Below are 25517 nucleotides of genomic sequence, written 5' to 3'. Positions count from 1 at the left end.
TTGTGCCTAGATTGTTGGGAGAAGTTGCTCTTAGAGGAAGTTTTGATACCATTCTTTATTTATGGCAGATTTCTTGAACAGAATTGTGAGTGGGCCCACTCCCTTGGATGAGAAGCAACCCCACATATGGATTTTCTCAGGATGCTTCACTGTTGACATGACACAGGACTCATGGTAACATTCACCTTCTCCTTCTCTGGACAATCAAGCAGTCTGAAGAAGGATTCATCCGAAAAAAATAACTTTGCACCAGTTTTCTGCTGTCCAATCCTGCAGAATTTCAGTCGGTCCTTGATGTTTTTCTTGGAAAGAAGTGGCTTCTTTGTTGCTCTTCTTAACACAAGGCCATTGTTCAAAACTCTTCGCCTCACTGTGTGTGCAGATGCACTCACACCCATGTGCTGCCAAACCTAAGCAAGCTCTACATTGGTGGCAACACGATTCTGTAGCGCACTCCTCAAGAGGAGATGCTCCTGGCACTTACTGGACACTTTTAGCTGATCGTTCTGTGCCAGGGCCAAAATAACTGAAAATGTTTTTTTGTGATAAAGTTAACATTTTATACTAATAAAGCTCTTTGCAATGATATGCACCTGATCACACTGCACAATAATAAGAATGTGAATTGCCACCATAAAAATTTAAGCCACAAATTTTGCATAACATGACATTTGTGTCACTACCAAAACTAGTGGCCACTACTATAGTATTAAAATTGTGAAACCAACCTCTCATAGCACTTCATGATGCAAGATGCTATTTGGAGATAGTCTTTGAAACTGTCAGTGGTTAATTTCTAGGGTACAGGAATGATGGCAGCAGACTTCAGGCAGGGTACAATGAAGGTTTGTCTCGGGAAGTGATTGAAGATGCTGATTAAAACATGTGACAGAGTCAGCACATGATTTTAGCACCTCAAAGCATGCAAAGAAGCAGTTCAGCTCGTTGTAGCCTCTGTAGTTGGTGATATTGGGAATACAACCTGCCACACACATGGAGGGTCTTTTTCTGAGTGGTCGACTTTTATCCTCTTCTTATAGACTGCCTTAACTTTTTATTCCTCTCTTCAGCTCAGCTCTAGCAACACTATACAGAGCACTCTCACCTCATCTGAAGGCCGAGTCACTGTGTTTGAGGAAGGACCTGATCTTGCTTGTCACACAGGGCTTCTGGTTGGGAAAGACATGGATATGCCTCTCTCTACAGCGACATTGTCAGCACAGTACTTGATATATGATAAAACCGACTCAGTGTATTCAGCTAAGTTCTGATGTTCAAAATAGTCTCAAACAGTGTGTGCAAAATAATCCTCTGTCAAGAGTATGTATCCTCATGCCATGTTGAACAGACTTTATGTATGGCTCGGTTTTTCTCCTAAGAGGGGTGTATGAGTGAATGAGGGGCAGATAGAGGTGATCTGACTGGCATAAGTGGGGAAGGGATGTGGCTCTATATGCGTGTTTAACATTAAAGTAAACATGATCAAGTGTATTTTCACCCCTCACCAGACACTTCAGGTTGACCGATTAAAATCCCCCACTATGACATGAAAGCCATCGTGGTAAGCCTGCCGGTGTTGGGTTTATGGCATTTAGGCAGAGAGCAAGAGCTATACTAAACTTTAGGATTGGGTGGTATATAGACAGCAGTGATAATCACTATTGTCCGCTCTCTCAGAAGAAAGAATGATCAGCATTTAACTGAAATAAACACTGGGACAGGAGAACAATTTTCATCCATAACACTATTTTTTGGAACAGTCAATATGCACATAGATGCAAAGACCCCAAACCCCACTCTTAAAGGAGTTCGTTTCTGTCCCCTCGGTGGATTGTTTGGCCTGCTGGCTGCACTGCTACGTAGATTCAGAATCATTGAGTGAAGCCAAGTTTCAGTTATTATCATAACGCAATAACGGCGAATTCAACAATTTGTAGCAATTAATATTTCCAGTTCATCCACTTTGAGTCATGGATCTTACTAAGTGTTTTTCACCAATGCAACGGAGGCTTATGTGGTTGTTTCTGGAGCCTGTCTAGCAGGCCGGACCAACATCTAATCCTATGCTTCCTCTCCCTCTGCGGCATCTGCCTGTCCCAATAGTAATCCATGGTAATCCCGGTGGTTTCATTAGGTCAGAGGGAATGTTGTGAATGTGATGAATGTGATGAATACAGTCAATCCAAGAATCATAATGGAACATTTTGGCTGAAAACCAATATCCAGCAAATCTTGACTGGTACAGTAGCGATTTCCACAACTATACACAAACATACTAAGCCAACATACTGCACAAAACAAAAAAAGCATCCGAAAGAGAGCCCTGAGCCATTGCGTATGTATGCAACACTCTGCTTGAGAGTTATTTTCCTAAAGGTATTCTCCTCCTATTACGGTCACATTTACCCTATTTAGGCAGGTATAAAATTGACTGCATCAATTTCCCCACAAACACTGGTACAGCATAAGAGCAGGCAACAAACTTAAATCAAGCATACTAAATGGGAATGCTACAAAAGGTATACCACCTCTAAGGCAGTATTATACAAATACATTTGTATTTAGAACCCAACATTAGTGAAAAGTCAAGCAAAATGACACCTTTTATTGGCTAACTAAAAAGATTACAATATGCAAGCTTTTGAAAGCTTGCATATTGTAATCTTTTTAGTTAGCCAATAAAAGGTGTCATTTTGCTTGACTTTTCACTACATTCATAATGGCTAACACGGTACAACACCCTAGTACTACAGAACCCAACGTTGAAAGACAGAATGAATCACTAGGATCTTGGGCTCATTCAGAGGCAGGTGATCACATTGCAAAGATTTAATGTCACAAGCTGCCTATGAACTCTTAGAAATATGAAAAATGCTACATAAGATCACCACAAGAACAGCATGGCTGGTGGTAGTTAGCAGCCACACAAGCGGAGGATCTATTGGTAATTTCCAAGTAACTAATGGACCATGAGTCATGAAATCTCAGTTTGCATATACTTGAAGTCAGAAGTTTACATACGCTTAGGGAGAAGTCTTTAAAACTCACCTTTATAACCCCTCCACAGATTTTATATTAATCAACTATAAATTTGGCATATCATTTAAGACATTACTTTTGCCCTGCAGAAAGAAGATTTTATCCAATAATGTTCACAGACAGATTCCAGTGGGTCATAAGTTTACATACACTTTGTTAACAGTGCCTTTAAACACCTTGGAAAATTCCACAAAATTATGTCAAGCTTTTAGACAATTCGCCTAATTAGAATCAACATGTGGATGTATGTTAAAGCCTACAACCAAATTCACTCACTTGACATAAAGAGAAAAATCAAAAGTAAAATCAGCCAAGAACTCAGAAAAACCTCCACAAAACTGGTTCATCCTTAAGAAAAATTTCCAAATGGCTGAAGGTCCCACATTCATCTGTACAAACAATAATATGCAAGAATAAACACCATGGGACCACACAGTCATCATACTGCTCAGGAAGGGGATGCATGGTGTCTCCTAGAAAAGAACATACTTTGGCACGAAAAGTGCAAAGTAATCCCAGAACAGCAGTGAAGCACCTTGTGAAGATATTGGAGGAAACAGACATCCACAGATATCCACAGTAAAACAAGTCCTAGAATAACATAACCCGAAAGGCTGCTCAGCAAGAAAGAAGCCACTGCTGCAAAGCCGTCACAGAAAAGCCAGACGACTTCAGTTTACATTGGCACATGGGGACAAATCTTATTTTCTGGAGAAATGTGCTCTGGTCTGATGAATCCAAGATCAAACTGTTTGGCCATGATGACAATTGTTACGTTTGGAGGAAAACGAGTGAGGCCTGCAAGCCCAAGAACACCATCCCAATCATCAAGCATAGGGGTGGGAATATCATGTTGTGGAGGTGCTTTGCTCCAGGAGGGACTGGTGTGCTTCACAAAACACAGAAGGACAATTATTTACAGTAGATATACTGCAGCAACATCTCAAAAGCTCAGTAAAGAAGTTGAAACTTGGTATCAAATGGTTCTTCCAAATGGACAATGACCCCAAGTATACCTCCAATGTTGCATCAAAACTGGACAACAAGGTTAAGGTATTGGAGTGGCCATCACAAAGCCCGGACCTCAATCTGTGTACGAGGAAGGAGGCCTACAACCCTAACCCAGTTACACCAGTTCTGTCTGCAGGAATGGGGTAAAATTCCAGCAACGTACTACAAGAAGCTTGTGGAAGGCTACCCAAAACATTTGGCTCAAGTTAAACAATTTAAAGGCAATACTACTAAAAAAATTAACAAATGTGTATGTAAACATGTGACCCACTGGAACTGTGACACAGTCAATAAAAAGTGAAATACCCTGTCTGCGAAAATAGTTGGAAAAAAATTACTTTTGACCTGCACAAAATAGATGTCTTAAGCGATATGCCAAATTTATAACTTGTTAGTTGGTTTGATTTTGTTGAAATCTGTGGAAGGGTTATAAAGTGAGTTTTACAGAAATCACCCCAAGTGTATGTAAACTTCTGACTTTAACTGTATATTCCAACATGGTGAAAACTCTGGCCCCGAGATTTATTTATAGTTCTAGCAAATGCTAAAACTACTGGAAATTGTCTACGCAAGAAGAATGGTAATCTACTTGATGTATCGCCAGTAACTAACTTAATATGCATAAGGTATAGGACTTCTATGCATGATCACCAGTTATGATTTTGCTGGCAAATGAATGTTCTTGCACTTTTACGGTTTGTAAGTGTGTGCCATTAGTAGGCTTTATTTGTTAACTGCTAACACACAAACTACTACTGTTCTTAGCGGAGCAGATGTATAGAAGGTATTTTGTTTGACAAATGTGCGTTAAACTGGTTCTATTGACAGGAGTGTATCTATGTTGTATTCTCTTAATGAAAACAAAAAAAATGATATATAGATGAATACTGTATAATGTGTGGTTTTGAACAAAAATAAGCATTGCATGAAAACATCACATGAAAATGTTGCACGATTGTGCGAATGGTTTTATGTATATGAGAAGATAAAAGATGGGTATATCCAAAAAGACAACACCACCCACAAAACAAACTGATGTTAGCATGGATCGATTGTATTCCTCTTTTATAGTAAAAGGCAAAAAAAGTTTTGAATTTAGTTTCTTTAAATTTTTACCTAAAAGAGATGCTATAGGAAATATTACTCATTCAGCTGAGAGAGACTTTTTAATGCTCTGGTCATGTTTCTGGTCTTTCAGACAGATAAGCGCATCAGGCTTTCATGATTTTTTCCTGTTAGTGTCATAATTGAAGGAGCAAGTGTAAGAGAATGCGTTACTCCATACAGTATGTTATAGAATTTGTTGCTGCTTGGTTATGACAAATATGTTCTGGGATTTTTCAGATAAGGAAGACAGAAGTTGAGGCAAGATACTTATACTAACTAATCATGGTGCTAGAGAGTAGGGTACTTGTTGTTACTTGTAAATGCTTGCTAATAACATGCAATTTCACTGTACTCTGTATATGTGGCAATAGTGACCTATAAATTGCTAGGTAGTGCTGGGCGGTATACCGGTTCATACCAAAAACCATTTATCATTGTTATGATACGGATTTTTCTTATGCCGCAACACCATCAAGATTAAAGTCGACGACATTTCCACTTTATTCTTGTAATTTGTCATTAAAGTAGAACATCGCAAACTAAACTTAATCTTAAAAATGAATATTTAATTTACTACATTTTCTCAAACCCCGTTAAAAGTTATGTAGCACATTAAATGCTTTGTGTCAAGTGTTCCCCGAGCCATGTTAATTGCTATGTGCTTCTTAAACTGACTTTCTCTATGCACTAAGGGGAGGCACAGGCAGCGATCACCACACAGAATACATTAATTTCATGATATTCCTGCTCCCTGAACATTTAGAATGCTAAGATAAATACTTGATATCATTTTCATGATGAAATGCATTAATGAATGTATTAATCATGTGGCGGGCATGGTGGCTTGGAGGTGGCACTGCTGCCTCGCATCAAGGGGTTCCCGGGTGTTCCCTGCCTTGAATTTGCATGTTTATCTGGTGGGTTTACTCGTAGTGCTTCAGTTTCCATTCAAAGTCATGTAGGATGTGGGTTTTGTTCTGCTATATTGACCCTACTAGTGTATGTGTTGCTCGTATTCACCCTGTGATGTGCTGGCGCCCCGTTCAAGATTTGCTGCTGCCTCGCACACAATGCTTACTGGGATGTGTACAACCCTGAATGGATGGCATAATTAAACATGTATATGTGACGATGCGGGTTCTGCTCCACGCTCCCATTTTCCTTCTGGGAGCCCTTGAACCCGACACCGTCAGTAATGTCACTGATGAGCTAGGCAGTGAGACACAACAAAGCAAGGGGATGGTGCAAAAAGTGCAAAGTGCTTTTATTAAAAATCAACACACAAAAGAGTGTTCAAATAAATAGTGCAGTGTTTTAAAAAATCTTCAAATAAATAATCCATTAAAACGAGTAAAAGGTGGAGGTTAAAATCCAATAGAGGAAAAAAAAAAAAAAAGAAGGAGGTTAAAATAATGGCTGGAAGCAGTCTCTTTAAAAATCAGTCCAGTGCCTTTCTACTGGCGACTCCCCTGCTTCTCCCATCATATGCACCAGGGGAGCCACCCTACCTGCAGCTGACCTTCATTCTGCCTTCTTCTGCTAGTCTGTTCACCTTGCCAATCCCTGGGCTGGGGCTTTCACGTCCCGAGTCCCGCTGCCTTCTTGGCCTTATGCAGTGAGCCATCCTCCTTCCGGTCACTTCACAAAATGCTCAGTGGGAGAGACCACAATTGATTGCTCCTCGGGTGCCGGCCAAACACTGCTCAGCTGTCCGCAAGCCTATGCTCGCTCGCTCTCGCCCTCTTGCACCAGCTTTCCTCTACCTGCTTCTTGCCTTCTTCTCCTGCAACCTCCGTTCGTTTTTTCCTTTTCTTTTTTCATCCCTCCTCTGCTAGCCACCTCGTGCTTCTATTTATCATGGGGATGTGGATCAGGTGTGGCAATCAGCAGCTCCCGGCAACAATTACGGATGCGGACGGCTCCTCACCTGTGCACTTGAGCGAGGACCACCTGCATCACAAATTCCCCGGGAACAAATCCGCCACACTACCATGCCCCCTCCCTAAGCCGTGAAGGTGGCGATTATTTAAAAAGTGGCCTTTTTGACATGAGCTGTGGACCCGCTACACCACAGTATAACAGATTTTTTTAAAGTTCTGAACACTCCATGGTCTAAGTTTATAACTAGTTTTAATTTCACAAAGACGTTTATCGTGTGGTGATTGGTTATATGGAGAAAGAAAAAGGAAGGATAGGAACTGGGGGTTTGGTATGTCAGACAGAGACAGCACGCATGCAATAAAGAAAGCCCGCTCAGAAGAACATCTATTGAATTCTGTGTTCATGTCTCTGACCACCAGATCACAAACCCAATATTTAAGTTAAACCTGTGCGATACCCATTCATACATCCAGTTTTTTAGAGCCTCGTCACACCTGCCAAAGTTCTCTACAATGAACGCACACCTGGGGACCCCTTACTGCGAGGGAGCAGCACTACTGCCACAATATCGTGCATGTTTAATACCTGCTTTAATGCATTTCATCATGAAAATGATATCAAAGTATTTATCTTAGCATTCTAAGTTTTCAGAGAGCAGGAATGTCATAAAGTGAATGTATTCTGTGTGGCGATAGCTACCTGTACCTTCTCTCAGTGCAGAGGAAGTCAGTTTAAGAAGCGCGTAGTGATTAACAACTGGGTCGGGAACACTTGATACAAAGCATTTAATGTGCTACATTAACTTTTGGCGGGGTTTGAGAAAATGTAGTAAATTAAACATTCATTTTAAGATGAAGTTTAGTTTACAACATTCTACTTTAATGATAAAATAAACTGAGAATAAAGTGGAAATGTCGAGAATAAAGTCAACATGTCGACTTTACTCTTGACATTACAGGTGCTGGTCATAAAATTAGAATATCATGACAAAGTTGATTTATTTCAGTAATTCCATTCAAAAAGTGAAACTTGTATATTAGATTCATTCATTACACACAGACTGATGTATTTCAAATGTTTATTTCTTTTAATGTTGAGGATTATAACTGACAACTAATGAAAGTCCCAAATTCAGTATCTCGGAAAATTAGAATATTGTGAAAAGGTTCAATATTGAAGACATCTGGTGCCACACTCTAATCAGCTAATTAACTCAAAACACCTGCAAAAGCCTTTAAATGGTCTCTCAGTCTAGTTCTGTAGGCTACACAATCATGGGGAAGACTGCTGACTTGACAGTTGTCCAAAAGACGACCATTGACACCTTGCACAAGGAGGGCAAGACACAAAAGGTCATTGCTAAAGAGGCTGGCTGTTCACAGAGCTCTGTGTCCAAGAACATTAATTGAGAGGCGAAGGGAAGGACAAGATGTGGTAGAAAAAAAAAGTGTTCAAGCAATAGGGATAACCGCACCCTGGAGAGGATTGTGAAACAAAACCCATTCAAAAATGTGGGGGAGATTCACAAAGAGTGGACTGCAGCTGGAGTCAGTGCTTCAATAACCACCACGCACAGACGTATGCAAGACATGGGTTTCAGCTGTCGCATTCCTTGTGTCAAGCCACTCTTGAACAAGAGACAGCGTCAGAAGTGTCTTGCCTGGGCTAAAGTCAAAAAGGACTGGACTGCTGCGGAGTGGACCAAAGTTATGTTCTCTGATGAAAGTAAATTTTGCATTTCCTTTGGAAATCAAGGTCCCAGAGTCTGGAGGAAGACAGGAGAGGCACAGAATCCACGTTGCATGAGGTCCAGTGTAAAGATTCCACAGTCAGTGATGGTTTGGGGTGCCATGTCATCTGCTGGTGTTGGTCCATTGTGTTTTCTGAGGTCCAAGGTCAACACAGCCGTCTACCAGGAAGTTTTAGAGCACTTCATGCTGCTGACAAACTTTATGAAGATGCAGATTTCATTTTCCAACAGGACCTGGCACCTGCAAACATTTCCAAAGCTACCAGTACCTGGTTTAAGGACCATGGTATCCCTGTTCTTGATTGGCCAGCAAACTCGCCTGACCTTAACCCCATAGAAAATCTATGGGGTATTGTGAAGAGGAAGAGGAATACACCAGACCCAACAATTCAGAAGAGCTGAAGGCCACTATCAGAGCAACATGGGCTCTCATAACACCTGAGCAGTGCCACAGACTGATCGACTCCATGCCACGCCACATTGCTGCAGTAATCCAGGCCAAAGGAGCCCCAACTAAATATTGTGTGCTGTACATGCTCATACTTTTCATGCTCATACCTTTCAGTTGGCCAACATTTCTAAAAATCCTTTTTTTGCATTGGTCTTAATTGATATTCTAATTTTCTGAGATACTGAATTTGGGACTTTCATTAGTTGTCAGTTATAATCCTCAACATTAAAATAAATAAACATTTGAAATACATCAGTCTGTGTGTAATGAATGAATCTAATATACAAGTTTCACTTTTTGAATGGAATTACTGAAATAAATCAACTTTGTCATGATATTCTAATTTTATGACCAGCACCTGTACAGATTGTTTTTTTCTTCACCGTGGCCTAAATACACTTCTGTAGGGCTATATCACAAATAGCATTTTAAATGCAAGTTGCAGTTTTATTATTTATGCTTGAAGCAAGGTCCATATTAATGCAGTGTGCCTTAATGATGGTTCAGTTCGTAAAGATGTCATCACCAAGTTGCACTTGTTTTATTTTATTTGTATTTGGTGAATACTATGTAATGCACCTGGGCTTGAAGTCTTGAAGTAATACTATTACTGGAAGTTGCACTATTATTTATTTTATTGTTATTTATTAGTTTAAATATTATGCAGTTTAATGATGGTAAAGTTGTTTAAAAAGTCACTTTAACGTGTCAGTGGGCAGTGATTGTTAACCTGAACAGAAAGTGTAGTTGGTTTACAAAAAATATTTACTATTTATTTCTTTTCTAAGACATGTTCAGTGCAATACAACTGTTGACAAGCATCTCTGGATATTTTACTAAGTCTAAATGCCTCTTTGGATAGTTAAAAATATGTTGTCAAAATTTGTTTTCAAAATTTGTTCAATAAAAAGGTTCTATATTTTGACTGCAACTGTCATGCAATGTGATTCCTTCTCTTCATTAGTGTCCCCCCCCTTGAAAACTATCACTTTATGGGGCCATGCAAACCTGTATTAATACTTGAACATTGTACAAAAAAACATTTTAATGTGCACAAAATTCTCAGGACAGTGGAATAGGTTATTCTTAGCCAGTCTACTGCAGTAAAGGCAGGGGAAAATGTGGTTAACATCCACTCATGCATGGGGAAAAAAATACCATCCAATACCGTGAAACCGGTATAATTTTGAACAATACCGTGATATAGAATTTTGGTCATACCGCCCAGCACTGCTGCTAGGTTTTAATTCCTGCTGCACTTTGATTCCTTTATAGACTCAACAGGTTCTCTATAAAGGATGTGTGTGTGTGCCATACACTGTTTGAAAGTGCTTTGTGAAGATATGGTTCACAATTAATGGAAGATTACTTTAGTTTTTCTACTGAACCAAGAAGGAGAAACTTCTAATGACTGAAGTACTTAACCTTTACAGAGGTGATTTCTTTCAGCTAAGGCAACACTAACAACCAGTTATGTACAGGCTTATATTTGTGGACTTTACCCTACATACAAAGTTAAATCATCTCAGAATGTACTTAGCCAAGTGTACTTAGCTGCTTGATTCTGGTTGTCTCCAGGTGGAGTCAAAGCTTTGCCCCTATTCCGGAACACCTAATATTGGGAGTTCAATCTTTTAAATAAAAATGTGCTCAGCAGACTCAGATGTACTGGATTATGATCACCTAGCTATAAAATACAGCTGCAAAATGAAAAATCATGGAGAACTTTGTCTTTTGTTTGTGATGATGTCACTGGACCAAGACAAAGACCCTACCCATGAAGACCACCTTGTGGGAATCACAAGTGGTTGACCTGGAGTGGAAAACTGGCAAAGAGGGGGACTTGTATTAATGCTATCTTTTTTTTTTTTTTTTTAATATTATTTTACTTTGTTTATATTACACTCATAAACCAAGTTATACTTACGACTCATGTAATGTTGCCTGAAAGAAAAAACTGAAGCCGTCAAATAAATGCAACAGTTAAAAAACATGTGATGTAATTAAAGATAAGGGTGAGCCGGCTATCCTTTGCACTGCCTGTAATCACACAAGTCATTTGCAATTTTTCAAACATATTAAACTGTGGCATTAGTCAACATTTATTTTTCTAAGCTTAGTTTCATTTTGAAAGATGCAGAGTTCCTTGCCCCATCTTTTCTTTTACATATGCAGAGTTACTGGAAATTTTTACTTGGTTTACAAATAAAGCAATGGAATGTGCCAACTATAGTATTGTAAAACGATCTTTTATTTTTGTTCATTACCAATTTAGCAGGCAATTACAAAAATATATAAAAAGGAGTTTCTATTCCTACAGTAACTTAAGGGGGGGGGGGGGGAAAGGGGGCGCAATCCGACAAGGAATAACAAATGGAACTAAAATAAACTGATTCACTCTCCACTGCCCCCTCCTTTTACATCTAAAGCAAAAATGCAACGAGGATACTTCTATAATTTTTTCATTATGTTCCATAGTTTCAGGCAAAATGCAGCAAGTCAACAGGCACCTAAGATGTAGACCGAATGTGAAAGTCTACGCTGGTTGAGCTATCTAAAATGAGCATTGCCAACATTGAAAATGCTCTTTGGGGAAAAAAAAATTGTTATAATAAGAAAATGGGAAAAAAAAACAAAGAAATATGGCTGTTATTTTCCAGCATCTTTAGTGAGAGGAGGAATCCATCTTTGTCCAGCTGTGATTGAGTCTTAATAATTCTACCTTAAATTAGCAGCAAGTCAAGGAACTCATGCAAATTAAACATTTGCAATTTTTGGAGTCCTGAAAAATTGGTCACCTATTTTGCCATCACCTGGTCAAAATTAAATTATGATACATATTGGCATACATTAAAAATGGTACCTAGAAAACTTCATATTTACTAGGGATTGACATGAGCAATCTGAACTTTCTGCACTTGAAAATGAGATGTATTATTCCTTGAATAGAAGTGGGGGAGAGGAAATGGGGGGGGGGGGGGGGGGGGGGGGTGTCAAGAAATATTACAAATTAAGATTTTTTTTTCCTCCCATCTTTGTATAAAATTAGCTAATATATTCAAACTGCATCACTGGATAATGAAAACGACTTAAAAATTCTTAACTAATAACTTTCAGTTTCCACTTCAGTATCACAAATTGCATGCACTAGTATCACATCCATGTGCTTGTTGGCTTGCACCTCATTTCTAGTTTGGCACTGGTTAATGCAAGACAAAAAAAATTTAGACTTGTTCTTATGGAGGTGAAGTAAAATGAAGCTTCTAGAAAGGCTGAACAATAAAAGATAAATATCTAGCTTTTCCAAGCCTAAAAAAATAGAACTAGAACTTTCCATTTGGCGATGCACAACATTGTAACCATTATTCAACTCCTTTTCTTAATAGGTTTCTTTCCTACTACAATCTGTAACTTTGTCAGAATGTCATGTGTGTTTAATTTGCTCTCGATTCCAAAACCATACAATAAGATCTACATGGAGAGACTCCAGATTTCCCCAGTGAATTCTACAGTGAAATCAGTGCATGATACTTTACTAATCTGGCAAGAAAGATTTAAGTTGAGTGTAAGGTAGTTGGCGTTGGACAGAGGCAAGGTGTTGCACATGCTAAACATTGTTATACTCTGTAGACATGACAATACTATGGCTACCTTTGCCTTCATTCACTTTGTAGTTGCATGCCAGCCCTTCAGTAATTTCATGTTTTTTAACAACACTCGTTAAAATCTGGAATGTTGTTCATGTGCATTTGTAAAGTAATTCAGCAAATCAGACCCCCAAAATATGAAATGACTGGTTTTAGACCAAGTAATCACTAACCAGCTGTGAAAGATAAAAAGGGAAGATATTGTTTCCAAAGTTACCCCATACATTTCCATGAGTAGAATAGTTTTCAGCCTTACGTACTTGTATAAAAGTAAGTCAAGGAACAAGTGCAAAGGCTAGATAAGCTATCTGTATGGACTCCTGCTTAATCACAGTCATATGTACAGTTTGTAATAAAGTCCATTTTTGGGGGTAGGCTTAGGTTCCTTGTAGAACGTTAATTCCACAACTAACTTGGCAAAATGTGACAGAATATAAAAAAAAAAACTGTTCTTGTACTTTATTAGGACTACAATTTTATCCAAGGCAACCTAATAGATAAGAGTACATTAGAATTATGGTTGGTCTTTAAATTAAAAATAAAAAAAAACCGAAACACAGATTAAGTGACTTGCTCTGGATCAGTCTGGGAGGAAAGACCTCACAAGAGAAACCCTACCCAATCCTAAAATGAAGCAAGCAAAGAAGCAGCATGTTAAATTTAAATGATAGGATTCAATATTTGTTATAAGTTGCAGGAGTTCAATGGCATGCATTCGTTGGGGTTTGAAGGCCCCGGGCATCCATATATATGGGGTATTCAATCCAAAGATAGAGTGTTTAATTCTTATTTAATATGCCGATCATTTTCATATGCCTTCTTTACCATTCGCTTTGACAGCACCTCACCTTAGGTGCTATACCATTATTTAGGGAACAAACAGTTCCCTAAAAAGTGGTTGGCACACAGTTTTGTGCTGCTGCCTTACATTTCCAGAAGTGAATTCCTTGCCTAACTACTGAGTGTAGAATTTTTCTGCTCTTCACATGGACTTTCTTGATAAACTCCAGTTTTATCTCACCTATATCTGCATAATTTAGAACTCATTCTAATAAGTGTGTTATCATTATCCATCCAGGGTTGTCCTAAAACCATCAGCACCTGGATAGGCCCCAAGTCTCAATTACAGTGGATGCCCAGAGTGCCTGGAGGGCGTGTTCTAGCCTCAAACCAATCCAATCCATCCTTTCTCTGAATCTCCCCTTTTATGGCCCCACCCCATGCAGGGTAGTTGAAACTCCAAGATCCAGGCAGGAGACTTCAGTCTGTGCCCAGACAGGGTTTGGTTTGGTACACAAGCTATTTACTTGTGTAGTAATGTCTTTTTCATAACAGCATCATTTTGCACTTGTTATACATATACAAAGTTGGCATGGTACATACTGTATTTCCATGTTATTATTTTACATTGTTTTGGCTTGATGTAACATTATTTCTTGGAATGCCCACAACACAACAGCCAATTGGTAAAGAAATGACATCTTCAAAGTGAAACGATGACAATATGATGGTTTGCTCTGATGATTTATTCTTTCAAACATGAAAAGAGACACCACGTTTCAAGTAATCCACTGAAATGTCGTCTAACAATCAGAAAGTGTTGTTCTCCAGTGACATTTTTTGACGTTGAAGGAGGATAACCTTCATGATTTTTAGTAAATCGGCTGCGTTAAGCTTATGATGTGCATTTTTAAACATACTCTGTTACTCCATCAACATTTAAATCGATAGCCGACAGTAATACAGTACACGACTAGTCTACTGTAAATTTCACCCTGTCAACGTTATTTGCCAGCTTTAATCAAGTCAACCAAAATAAAGCAATTTACGGTAGGTTAAAAACCAACACATTTTTTTATTTTCATATATTGTATCTATTCTTTGCATTACATATTTTAAACAGTACGGTATTTAAAGCTTTATAATTAAATCACAATTAACATATTACCACGTATAAACGCTACGTGTTAAAACATTCCTTCTTTAACACCACACATGACGTAGGGCAATGTAGTTCCTTTACGATACGAGCAGAATCGCTCTAAACGCGCCAATTTGTTCCAGAAAACTACAATACCCAGAAGCCACCACAAATGTCGGTCGGAAAAACCGGTCTGAACTAGAGGCCCCCTTACCTTGTCTATTATTCCGCTTCTTGGACCGTGGCATTTTAGTTATTAAATTAAAATAACTTAACACGTTAATCAAAAATCAGCCAATGGACGACCAGTTTTTACTGTAGCGTTTCTCCAAACACAAATCTTCAAACGGTACTCTAGACAGACTAAAATAAAAAGCAATCCCAGTGAAAATCTGCAAACGAAAACGACACATTTTCCCTCAAAAACCAGGGCTGAGCCAAATAGGACGGGCGCTGCTCTTTTATACTGCAGACGCGCGTAGCGTAAGAAGGGAGGCGTTTTGACGCACAGCGTGTGTCTATGTGGAGTTGGAAAACCTAATCAGCTTAGGAGGCTCGTGCGGGTTACAGACAGATATGTCTGACTGCTTCTGGTAAAGAGATAATGCGATAAATGGAAAAGAAATGTACATGTTGATTAGGTTATGCGTGTAAAAGCCGTGCAAAATGCCTTAGTCATTTTGTAATTTTCCTCGCACATAATCTAGGGCAGCTAAAATTTTGTACTATATTATGACAAATACGTAATGCATTTTATAAACTGAGTTCCTCTGGCATGTTCATTCTGTTTCATCCACGAAAGTAATAGCAAATAACCCAAAAAAGGTGTAGTGCAATAATGTGACTTGGCCTTCCAAATTGGTAGGGTTTGTTTTCCTCTGCTCGGGTGGACAATAATCTTGAATGATTGAACCCGTTATTTTTCCTTCAAAATCACATCTGTTCTGCATAAAATGCTTATAGTTATTACTGTTTTTCATCTTTTACATTTTTTGTGTGAAAGACTGGTGTGAATAGATTACTGAGTTAATGAAAATACAGATGTTATATTGTTTGCTGCTAATTAGATCAGATCCCTTAGGAGTACAAGGCTTGAACTATTAGGTGTTTATAAACATTTACATTTATTTCCTTAGCAGATACTTCAGTCCAAAGCAGCTTACAAAAGAGGACAACGTAATCGAGTAAACATCGGTCTGGGCGCAATGTTTGGGAACAAGTGTTGCAGGACAAGGGTTCAAAATTGATTATCACAAATGAAGAGCTCAGAACAAAATTCAAGCACATTACAATTCATAGGGTCACAAAACCTAACAGCACTGTTAGATGGAAAATCACCAAAGAAGAGAGTATTTAAACCCTTCTTAAACACATTCAAGGAGTCAGACTTTCGAATGGAGGTGGGAAGTTCGTTCCACCAGCTAGGAGCTACTCAGGCTCAGTGGGAGCTGGGAGGTCTTTTGGCCTTGGAACCCCTAAAGCTTTTGTTTTTTTTTTTCTTCAGATTATGTGGTGTTTTTAAAAATGTTTTCTGTCCTCTCAGCCATCTGACCTTATCATTGTAATAATTTTTAAAGACTTAATAAGATATTATATATACGGGCGCAAATTGAACTTCAGACCCTGAGGTTTTGGGTTCAAATCCCGCTACTGACAATGTGTAACCCTGAGTTAGTCACTTGACCCTGTTGTGCTCCAATTGGAAAACCAAAAGAAATGTAATCAATTGTATCATAAATGTTGTAAGTCGCCTTGGATAAAGGTGTTAGCCAAATAAGTAAATGTAAATGTAATTATATATCTATTTTATGTAAGCCTGTATTGATTGATTTTTATGTTATTTATTTATTATTATTCTTACCTAATTTAATTTTTCTTTTTTTTGTAGCTATATTTTGACATCTTGTAAAGCACTTTGAGCTACATCATGTGTATGAAAATGTGCAATAGAAATAAATGTTGTCACACATGAAAGGAGTGTGGATTGAGATCTGATGCCACATAAAAGGACTCCATTCATTAGCAGATCTCAGTGGTCAAGAAGGAGCATAAGACATCACAAGTGCCATATAAGTAGGTGATGACCCGTTGACTTCTCTTTAGTCAAGCATGAATAATCTGAACTTAATACATACTAAGGGGCTTCGCTCGCCAACCCCTGTGTTTGGTTAACCGGATATACAATTTTAAATTTTTTTTCTTTGGAATTGTTTCAATTTCATTATTTGCACTTTTACTTTAAAGCTTCATTAAAAGCAATATTTTTTGGAGACACATTGTGACAACACAATGTATAACTGCCCGTGAGTGAATATTGTTTCTGTAATAAATAATCCGAGTTTTTCTGATGTTTGTCCCTGTGATTTATTGATTGTCATAGCAAAAGCTATTCTCACGGTAAACTGTAAACATTTTAATACGAATGGCATATCACGATCTCCTTTGGTGTCTAATGTTATTCGCGGAATATATACATTACCTTTCTTTTTGCCTGTTAAAATTTGCATCGCTTCTCCGTGATCATCGTTATACACCCGACCGAATTGTGTATTCTTTGAAATTTATATTGTCGTTGCTTAAACTGTTCTGGGACCACAGATTCCTATGGCGTATGATCCATTATTGTATAAAGCCACGTTTTGTGCATTGAATGATGCGAATGCGAAAAGACTTTGTTGTCTACTCTTTGCCTTTTATTTCTGACCTCAATTTGTCCTGCTATTTTTTCAATTACACCTGGTTCTGATGATTAATCACTTTTGTTTGCGGTAATGCAATCTTTTCTATCTTTTCTTTGATACTGTAGCGACTGACATGATAAAGTGTCACAAAATTTTTACTTGAACAATCGCCGACTTCCTAACCCCAAACACAACTTTCTAGCAACCTCTCCAGCGCCCCCCCCCTTACCGCATCAATCAATACCCCGCTATCAGTCTTCCGTGCTGTACTCTCCCTCCCTCAATCGGACCTACAGTCACTTAAAACCAAAAAGCCCACAACCTGGCTGGGATGCTACAATACTTTCGAATTTTACTGCTTTCATATTCTGTACCTTTCTCTGCATGTGTATCGCACCATCGTTTGTTTGAGTCTTTCGAATTCCACTGCTTTCATAATCTCTTATCTGCCTTTTTTTCTCTCCAACGCCTTTGGGTCTCTATTCTCCGTATTGTCCTTATACGCTTTATATGTGCTGAGAGCACATGATCTGTGTGTACTACGTGCTTTTACACGGCTGAGTGTTTTTAGATGGGTGTGCTCTTATATACTGTAATATCTTTTGTAAGTAGGACGTGTCTTGCAAGAATCTCATGTTCCATGTCCCCGCGAAACAGCCCTGGGACAATCTCTTGGCACCAAGTCTCATGTTTACAGTCCCCGCGAGATGCACCATGGCAAGTCTCTTTTGTCTCACAGGTCTTTTAAATGTCTTCTGAGAACTTCTGAGAAGATCACGTATCATTGCCTTGCTTTTGCTTTCCAGGATTTTTTTTTTATAATAGAGAGATAATTATTGGGAGATAATTATGTGATTTGAAAAGAAGAGTGACACATAGAAGCCTCAGCTAGGTGATGTGCTGCTGGATTGTGAATCATCTGTATTGGCTTGGTGATACATGCTAGTATTCCAACTAACAGAGAGTTGCAGTAGTCCAGACCTAACAAGACCAAAGCCTTGAACTAGGAGCTGAGATGCATATTCTGTTAGATACAGTCTGATCTTGTGGATACTATATAGAGTGTATCTGTAATACAGAGAGTCCATTGCAGCATGGTCAGTGAAGGACAGCTAGTCGTCAGTCACCACCCCAAGGCTGTGAACAGACTTGGTGGGGGTTATGAATAATGAGCCAAGCTGAACAGAAATGTGGTGCTGAAAATTTGGACTAGGGACAAAATGAAGGTCTGTCTTTGCTGGAGATGACGTTCCTTCATCCAGACTGCAATATCAGTGAGACATGCAGAGACTGTAACTGATAACATATGGCCCTCTGGAGGAAACGACTAGTACAGCTGCATGTCATTGGCAGAGCACTGATAAAAGAAACCATGGGACTGGATGATAAGGCCTAGTGAGGAAGGGTAAAGAGAGAAGAAGAGAAGGCCAAGCAGCAATCATTGGGACACCCTCATGCTTGCCTGGTGCATCCTTGACATACAGATTTGCCCAGGTTTTAGTACTAAAACAACCTGAGGGCAGTTCCAGTGATGCCAAGGTCAGAGAGAGTGGCAAAGAAGATCTCATGGTTGAAAGTGGATCGAAGGCAGAGGTGAGATCTAGCAGAATAAGGACAGATGACATTTTGGTAGCTCTGGCCAGCTGTAATATGTTTTAAATTGTAGGTGAAGCTGTCTCAGTGGAATAGGCCCTCTTGAAGCCCGACCGATTAGGGTAAAGTAGTCTTGTTCTGTGGAAGTAAAGGGAGAGACTTGGTTAGAGGTGGCACATTCCAATGTTTTAGATATAATGGAGAGAACTGAAGCTGATCTGTAAATAATTTGCAGATTTTCAATTTTTTTTTAAATAATTTTTTTGAATAATTTTCAGATTTTTTTTTTTTCTTTTTCAGAGTGAACAAAAGGATTTTATTAACAGCAAATATCCTACAGCTGGAGCCTATTTACAGTTGCCAGTTATTCTAACATGTATACCTTTGGAATGTAGAAGGAAATTCTATGCAGACATATGGAGAACATGCAGAGAACGTTTGACTGATATATACTGTATATTCATTATATATATTATCAATTGTAATTAAATAGATCTATGGAAATCAGCAAGTGAACCCTTCATTCTACTTAAGCCACTCTTATTAGACAAAGACATTTTTAAACTTACATAGATAAAAATTGACAGCTAAAGACCAGTTGATAGATAGATAGATAGATAGATAGATAGATAGATAGATAGATAGATAGATAGATAGATAGATAGATAGATAGATAGATAGATAGATAGATAGATAGGGTGATCTATCTATCTATCTATCTATCTATCTATCTATCTATCTATCTATCTATCTATCTATCTGTCTACAGTATCAGCTGTGAAAGAGTTGGAAACTTAAGGTAAACAACTTATCACATGGTCAAATTTTCACCATATTTTAGGTGGAACTTGTTATAAAACAGCAATATATACAGTATATGAATACAGTATATATATGTATAAAATTGTGTGTTATATAATATAAAGAAAAATAACTTCAAAGCAGAACATAGTCCTTAGCTGGGATTGGCAAAACAATGTTACTCCTTTAATGTATACACTTGACATGGATGACTTTTAAGGGCCACAGAGCTCAGGGATGCAGAGATGATGGGGGATCTGATCTTTAGCCTCATGTCTCCATAGCCAAAGCAGATTCTCAACATTGAATGTGACCTCAGGAGGATGTGTTGGCTGAAGACTCATTAAAGTTAGGTGAAAAAGGTCTAGGTAAGAAAATAAACAGGGTTGGGAGGGTGTAAGGGAGAGAGAGCCTGGGTGGTGTTAAGCGAGTGAGCCACCCAACCTGAAAGGCAGAAGACATACTTGTGAATGAAGACCTAGAGGGGTCCGCAAGGTTTATTTACTTCTTACTCTTTTGTTCCCTCCTTGCATGTGACTTTGCTAGTGTTGTCCATAGCACATTAAACCCTCCTCCCTTTGAGATTTCTGGATTCTGTGATTTTGTCCATGATTTGTGGAGACAACTGGAGGACACTCTCCTGTTCAATTCTTTAATTAATCTGTTTTCTTGAAAGGCCCTGCACATTTTCACTACATTTTATCTGAGTTATAAATAATAAGCAGGTATTATTTTTGCACTTAGTTGCATGTTTGTTTTATAATTTTGGAAAATACCAGTCGAAAGATAAATTAGAGGAAGGATAATATGGAAATTCTGGACTTGTTTTTCTACCAATTTCATCTGACCTACAGTATGTTCAATATTTAAACAGATAACATTATCAGGCTCTAACTGCATAGCAGATGCCATATTCTCAACTGCAGTTTACTGTTGCTTGCTTGCAAGGTTTTCAATTTTAAATCTTCTAAAGCTATTAAAATATCAAGCTCTTTGGTTAATAATATGTAATATGATATTATTACCTGCTGACATGAGTTGGAAACCATCTTTAAATCCTAGATCAGTCACTCTCTGTTCAGAGTATGTATGGTCTCCCTTTGCCATCTTGGAAAGATACACAGTGTTGAGGTTAATTGGATGCTCGAAAATCTCTGGTGTCAATGAATGTGTCCTACAGTGGACTGACTTGGCAGCCCATCCAAAAATGCTTTTTGCCTTGCACCCGATTCTGATATGATAGGCTTCAGTTTCTGTGGCCCTGAATTAGTTCAATTTGTTTAAAAGCAGAAGGATGACTATAAAAGATAATAATCAAACAAAACCCAAAAGCTGTACTGACTGGTTTCTGATTTCTCACTATATCTTTGAGAGCAGAATCTTATAAGGTCTAATTTTCTTCAATTCTTGCCTATAAAGCCTGTTAATGATCCAACTATTTAAAACTTTTGTAGCATTTCTGTTTTCTTAGGTGTTAGGATAAATAGTTTAAATCTATTGCAGGTCAAATTAGTTTGCCTTCTTAAGGTTGATTTATGCTTGACATGTTTTTGTGGGTCGAGATTTTGTGCACATCCAAAATACTCTTACAGTACTACTAAGTGACTGACACGATATTGAACATAGAAAAACTTTGACGAGAGACTAGCGGCTGAAGTGGAAAGGTACATTCATGTCTGCTAATCCTTAGCAACAACCAAATTACAATTTAGTTCACAAAAATATGAAACCCATTTACATTACCAGTGCATCTGTTTAAACTGCAATAAAAACTAAAAAGGGAAAATGTAGGATACCTTCACAGTATTGCGTTAGTAAAGAGAATAATGAAAAAATAACCTTTACAGCTACAGCGTATCCAAAAGCTTGGAATCACCAAGAAAAATTCATTCATTTTTGATTGAACTGTATACTTTTTGTTTATCAATATACCATTAAATTGATTTAAAAATATAGCTAACAAAGTATTAAGGTTGGAAGTGGCTAGAAATGACTGATTTAAAATGTATTATTAACATATGTCTGCAAAGCTCCATTTTCAGCAGCCATTGCTCCACTGGTAAACTCTCTTATCCTTAATTAATCATGTTTAAATGCTAATTTGGTTACTAGAGAAACCTTTCTAATTGTGTTAGCAAAGCTAGAAACTGTTTTTCTGTTCAATAAAGCACATGAATTATCTTTACTTGGGTTAGAAGGTACTTGAATTCAGTTTTGGATTAAAAACATGGCCAAACGAAACCTCTTTCTCAAGAAACACATCAATCTACTGTTGCTTTGCATAATGAACAGATTCATTAACATCTACAGGTTTGTAACAGATTGACAGAAAACTGAAGATTGCATACAAAGGTATCCACTATTGCAGGGGTCCTCAATCACAGTCCTGGAGGGCCGCAGTGGCTACAGGTTTTCGTTCCAGACAGTTTCCTAATTAGAACTCAGTCCTTGCTGATAATGAAAGTTGGGATTTATGATTTGTTAGCACTTTCATTCATCAAAGAAAAATGTCAGTTAAATTGTAGATCAGAGGTCGTCAGTTGGGTTGATTTGTTTTCGATCATATGTATGTAAAAATTTATTTATTTGTATGGAATGATGTGTGATTTTAATTTTAATAAAATCAAAAAAAAAAAGAGGTCATCAATTACAGTCCTGGAGGTCCGCAATGGCTGCAGGTTTTCACTTCGAACTTCAAATTTCTTAATTAGAATCCATTTATTTACTACTAAAGTAATTGGGCTTAATTTAAGTTATCTTGCCTGTTACAATTCTAAACCTTTAATTGCTTATTTTAGTTTTTAGCAGCTGCATTTAAGTTTTTATTGTTGCCTGTTTTTTTTTAACCAGGCATTATTTCATAATGAAATGCAGATAAACCAGCAGCTCTCCAGCTAATATACTTCCTTTTAAACCTGTGTGTATGCACCATGAAGAATCAGTGTTAAAAAAATGTTTAGAAATAAATGAGAGGGGAATTGGAAGGAGCATCAAGTTTAAATCTGTTCTTGTCCACAAAACACATGGATAATGTTCTCGGAAAAGGAAACTCTGCAGTGCAATTAAAATTTCACTTAGATGAATGAAAGCACTAACAGCCAAATAGTTAAATCCCAAGTTTCATTGTCAGCAAGGACTGTCTTCTAATTAGGAAATTAGTTGGAAGGAAAACCTACAGCCTCTGTGGCCCCCCCCAGGACTGTGATTGAGGACCCCTGCACTATTGTCTTGAGAGAAGATAGCAAACTGGGTCTTACCAGGATGGAAGAAGAAGCAGAAGTCTAGATGCACAACTGTACAAGAGAATACGTACATCAGAGTCTGTAGTTTGAGAAATTAACATGTCCTCAGTTGTTTTTTTCTTTAAATACAAATCAAATACCAATGTAATCTGCAACAGTGAAAAGATGATGACCTTTGAGGTAGAGTTTCCAAATAAAAGCCACATCTGACACAATACACAAAAAGAAAAGGTTAAAATGGGCAAAAGAACATAGACATTGGTTGATAGATGACTGGACAAGAGCATTGTGGGTAACAATTTCTGGGTGATTTCAAACTTTTAAACGCAAGCATAGGTGCAGAAGTGATACTGTAAGAGTAAAATTTCTGCCATAACATAGCGATTCCTCTTCCTTGACCAGCACTTAGTATGTTACTTAGTATTTGTCCAATTTCTGTATTCTCAGAGGATAACGTTAACTGTTTCTGATTTTATATCCCACAGAAAGTACAGTTAGAAAGAGAGTGCTGTCTTTCTCCTTGTTTTTCATTGTCCAAATCTTTTATCCTTTTGTTACACCTTCAATGATCTTAAAGCTACAATTCTTTTCTGGTCTGTTTTCTTGTTGTAGGGTCCCAGAGTGACCATGTTCTTTTCTTTATTCTCTTTATTATGTAGATCTGACCAAAAAGCCCCCAAGACCCTACTATAGCCAGTACCAGAAACAGGCAGGAAAAAAAGTTATATTTATTAATCGTTTTTTACAAATAGTAAATTTTAATCTTTAAATATTATAACTGATGCCATAAACAAAAGTAAATAAAATGTTGTTTTGTTTTTGTTTATCCATGTAATCTAATAGTCCTAGATGTGTAGTTTCATGCTGCACATAAACTTGTAATTATATTTAATTTTCTCTGGTCAGCTCATCCCTAGTCTGCTCTCTTCATACCCAGCTCATTGTCTAACCTTATACAATGTCCTTCATTAGTAGTATATCTGAGTAACATTTTCCGGGCACATACATCTAAAACCCATCTCTCATCCTCCAAGGTTTCTTCCTTAGGGGAAAAGGAGTACTTAAAACAATGGCCCTAATATGTCTGCACAGAGTCCAGTTTCTCTTCTTATTGTTGTATGAGTATATTTCATTATTTATACTTTTTGGAGACCCATGCAGCCAAACTGGGGTTCTTATACCCAGGGAATGCAATTTTCACATTCGTTTTTCACCGTCTGTTTTACTTTGAAAATGAAGTATCGTTATTGTCTTGTTGTGACACCATTTTGGATTACCAGCGGGCACTGCTGTTTTGTAGCAGCAGCATCAGCTAGGCAGCTTTCCCAGAGTTCCATGGGAGGTTGCATTGCATATCATTAACAGCGTGACCTATAAGTTTTGGTGCATGCAATTCTAATTTATCTGGGTTTTGGATAAAAATAGTTTAGGTGCATTTTGCTGTGCTTTTCTGTTCTTGATTTTCTGACTTCCATTTGGTTCAATGGCTTCTGATTCTTGTTCTGTGTCACTGCCTTGGCAAAAGATCAGTTTGTCATTTTTTGGTAATGTTTCATCTCCCGATCCTGTAATTACATTTTTTTACTATTTCTTGTTAAGATAATACGCTCATCAATAGATAGATAGATAGATAGATAGATAGATAGATAGATAGATAGATAGATAGATAGATAGATAGATAGATAGATAGATAGATAGATACTTTATTAATCCCAAGGGGAAATTCACATACTCCAGCAGCAGCATACTGATAAAGAAAATATTAAATTAAAGAGTAATAACAATGCAGGTATACAGACAGACAATAACTTTGAATAATGTTAACGTTTACCCCCCCAGATGGAATTGAAGAGTCGCATAGTGTGGGGGAGGAACGATCTCCTCAGTCTGTCAGTGGAGCAGGAAAGTGACAGCAGTCTGTCGCTGAAGCTGCTCCTCTGTCTTGAGATGATACTGTTTAGTGGATGCAGCGGATTCTCCATGATTGACAGGAGCCTGCTCAGTGCCCGTCGCTCTGCCATGGAGGTCAAACTGTCCAGCTCCATGCCTACAATAGAGCCTGCCTTCCTCACCAGTTTGTCCAGGTGTGAGGCGTCCCTTTTGTTTATGCTGCCTCCCCAGCACACCACCGCATAGAAGAGGGCGCTCGCCACAACCGTCTGATAGAACATCTGTAGCATCTTATTGCAGATGTTGAAGGACGCAAGCCTTCTAAGGAAGTATAGTCGGCTCTGTCCTTTCTTACACAAAGCATCTATATTGGCAGTCCAGTCCAATTCACTCCCAGGTATTTATAGGTATTTATACCCTCTGCACACAGTCACCTCTGATGATCACGGGGTGGATGAGGGGCCTGGTCCTCCTAAAATCCACCACCAGCTCCTTGGTTTTGC

At 38.2% G+C, this 25517-nt stretch overlaps 1 protein-coding gene and 1 long non-coding RNA gene across 4 annotated transcripts in view; one reads left to right on the top strand and one right to left on the bottom strand.

Moving 5' to 3' along the window:
* ifrd1 (interferon-related developmental regulator 1) overlaps positions 1 to 15251 on the bottom strand; it is an 87119-nt gene extending 71868 nt beyond the window's left edge. For 2 of the 3 annotated variants that reach the window (XR_007935233.1, XM_051928716.1), the window contains exon 1: positions 15022 to 15251. Coding sequence is in view for 2 of the 3 variants with exons in the window: in XM_051928716.1 (XP_051784676.1) it covers positions 15022 to 15055 (34 nt within the window). In the remaining variant the exon portion in view is untranslated. The remainder of the gene's footprint in view (positions 1 to 15021) is intronic. The other variant, XM_051928717.1, reaches the window with a different exon arrangement.
* A 6-nt stretch (positions 15252 to 15257) lies between these two features.
* On the top strand, positions 15258 to 19495 carry LOC127528319 (uncharacterized). Its single transcript, XR_007935239.1, has 3 exons — positions 15258 to 15400; positions 16696 to 16880; positions 19382 to 19495. It is a non-coding gene; the product is annotated as an uncharacterized LOC127528319 (long non-coding RNA).
* The last annotated feature ends 6022 nt before the right edge of the window (positions 19496 to 25517 follow it).

Source organism: Erpetoichthys calabaricus, chromosome 1, assembly GCF_900747795.2.
Source record: "Erpetoichthys calabaricus chromosome 1, fErpCal1.3, whole genome shotgun sequence".
Lineage (NCBI taxonomy): Eukaryota > Metazoa > Chordata > Cladistia > Polypteriformes > Polypteridae > Erpetoichthys > Erpetoichthys calabaricus.
This window is presented reverse-complemented; position numbering and strand designations above follow the sequence as displayed.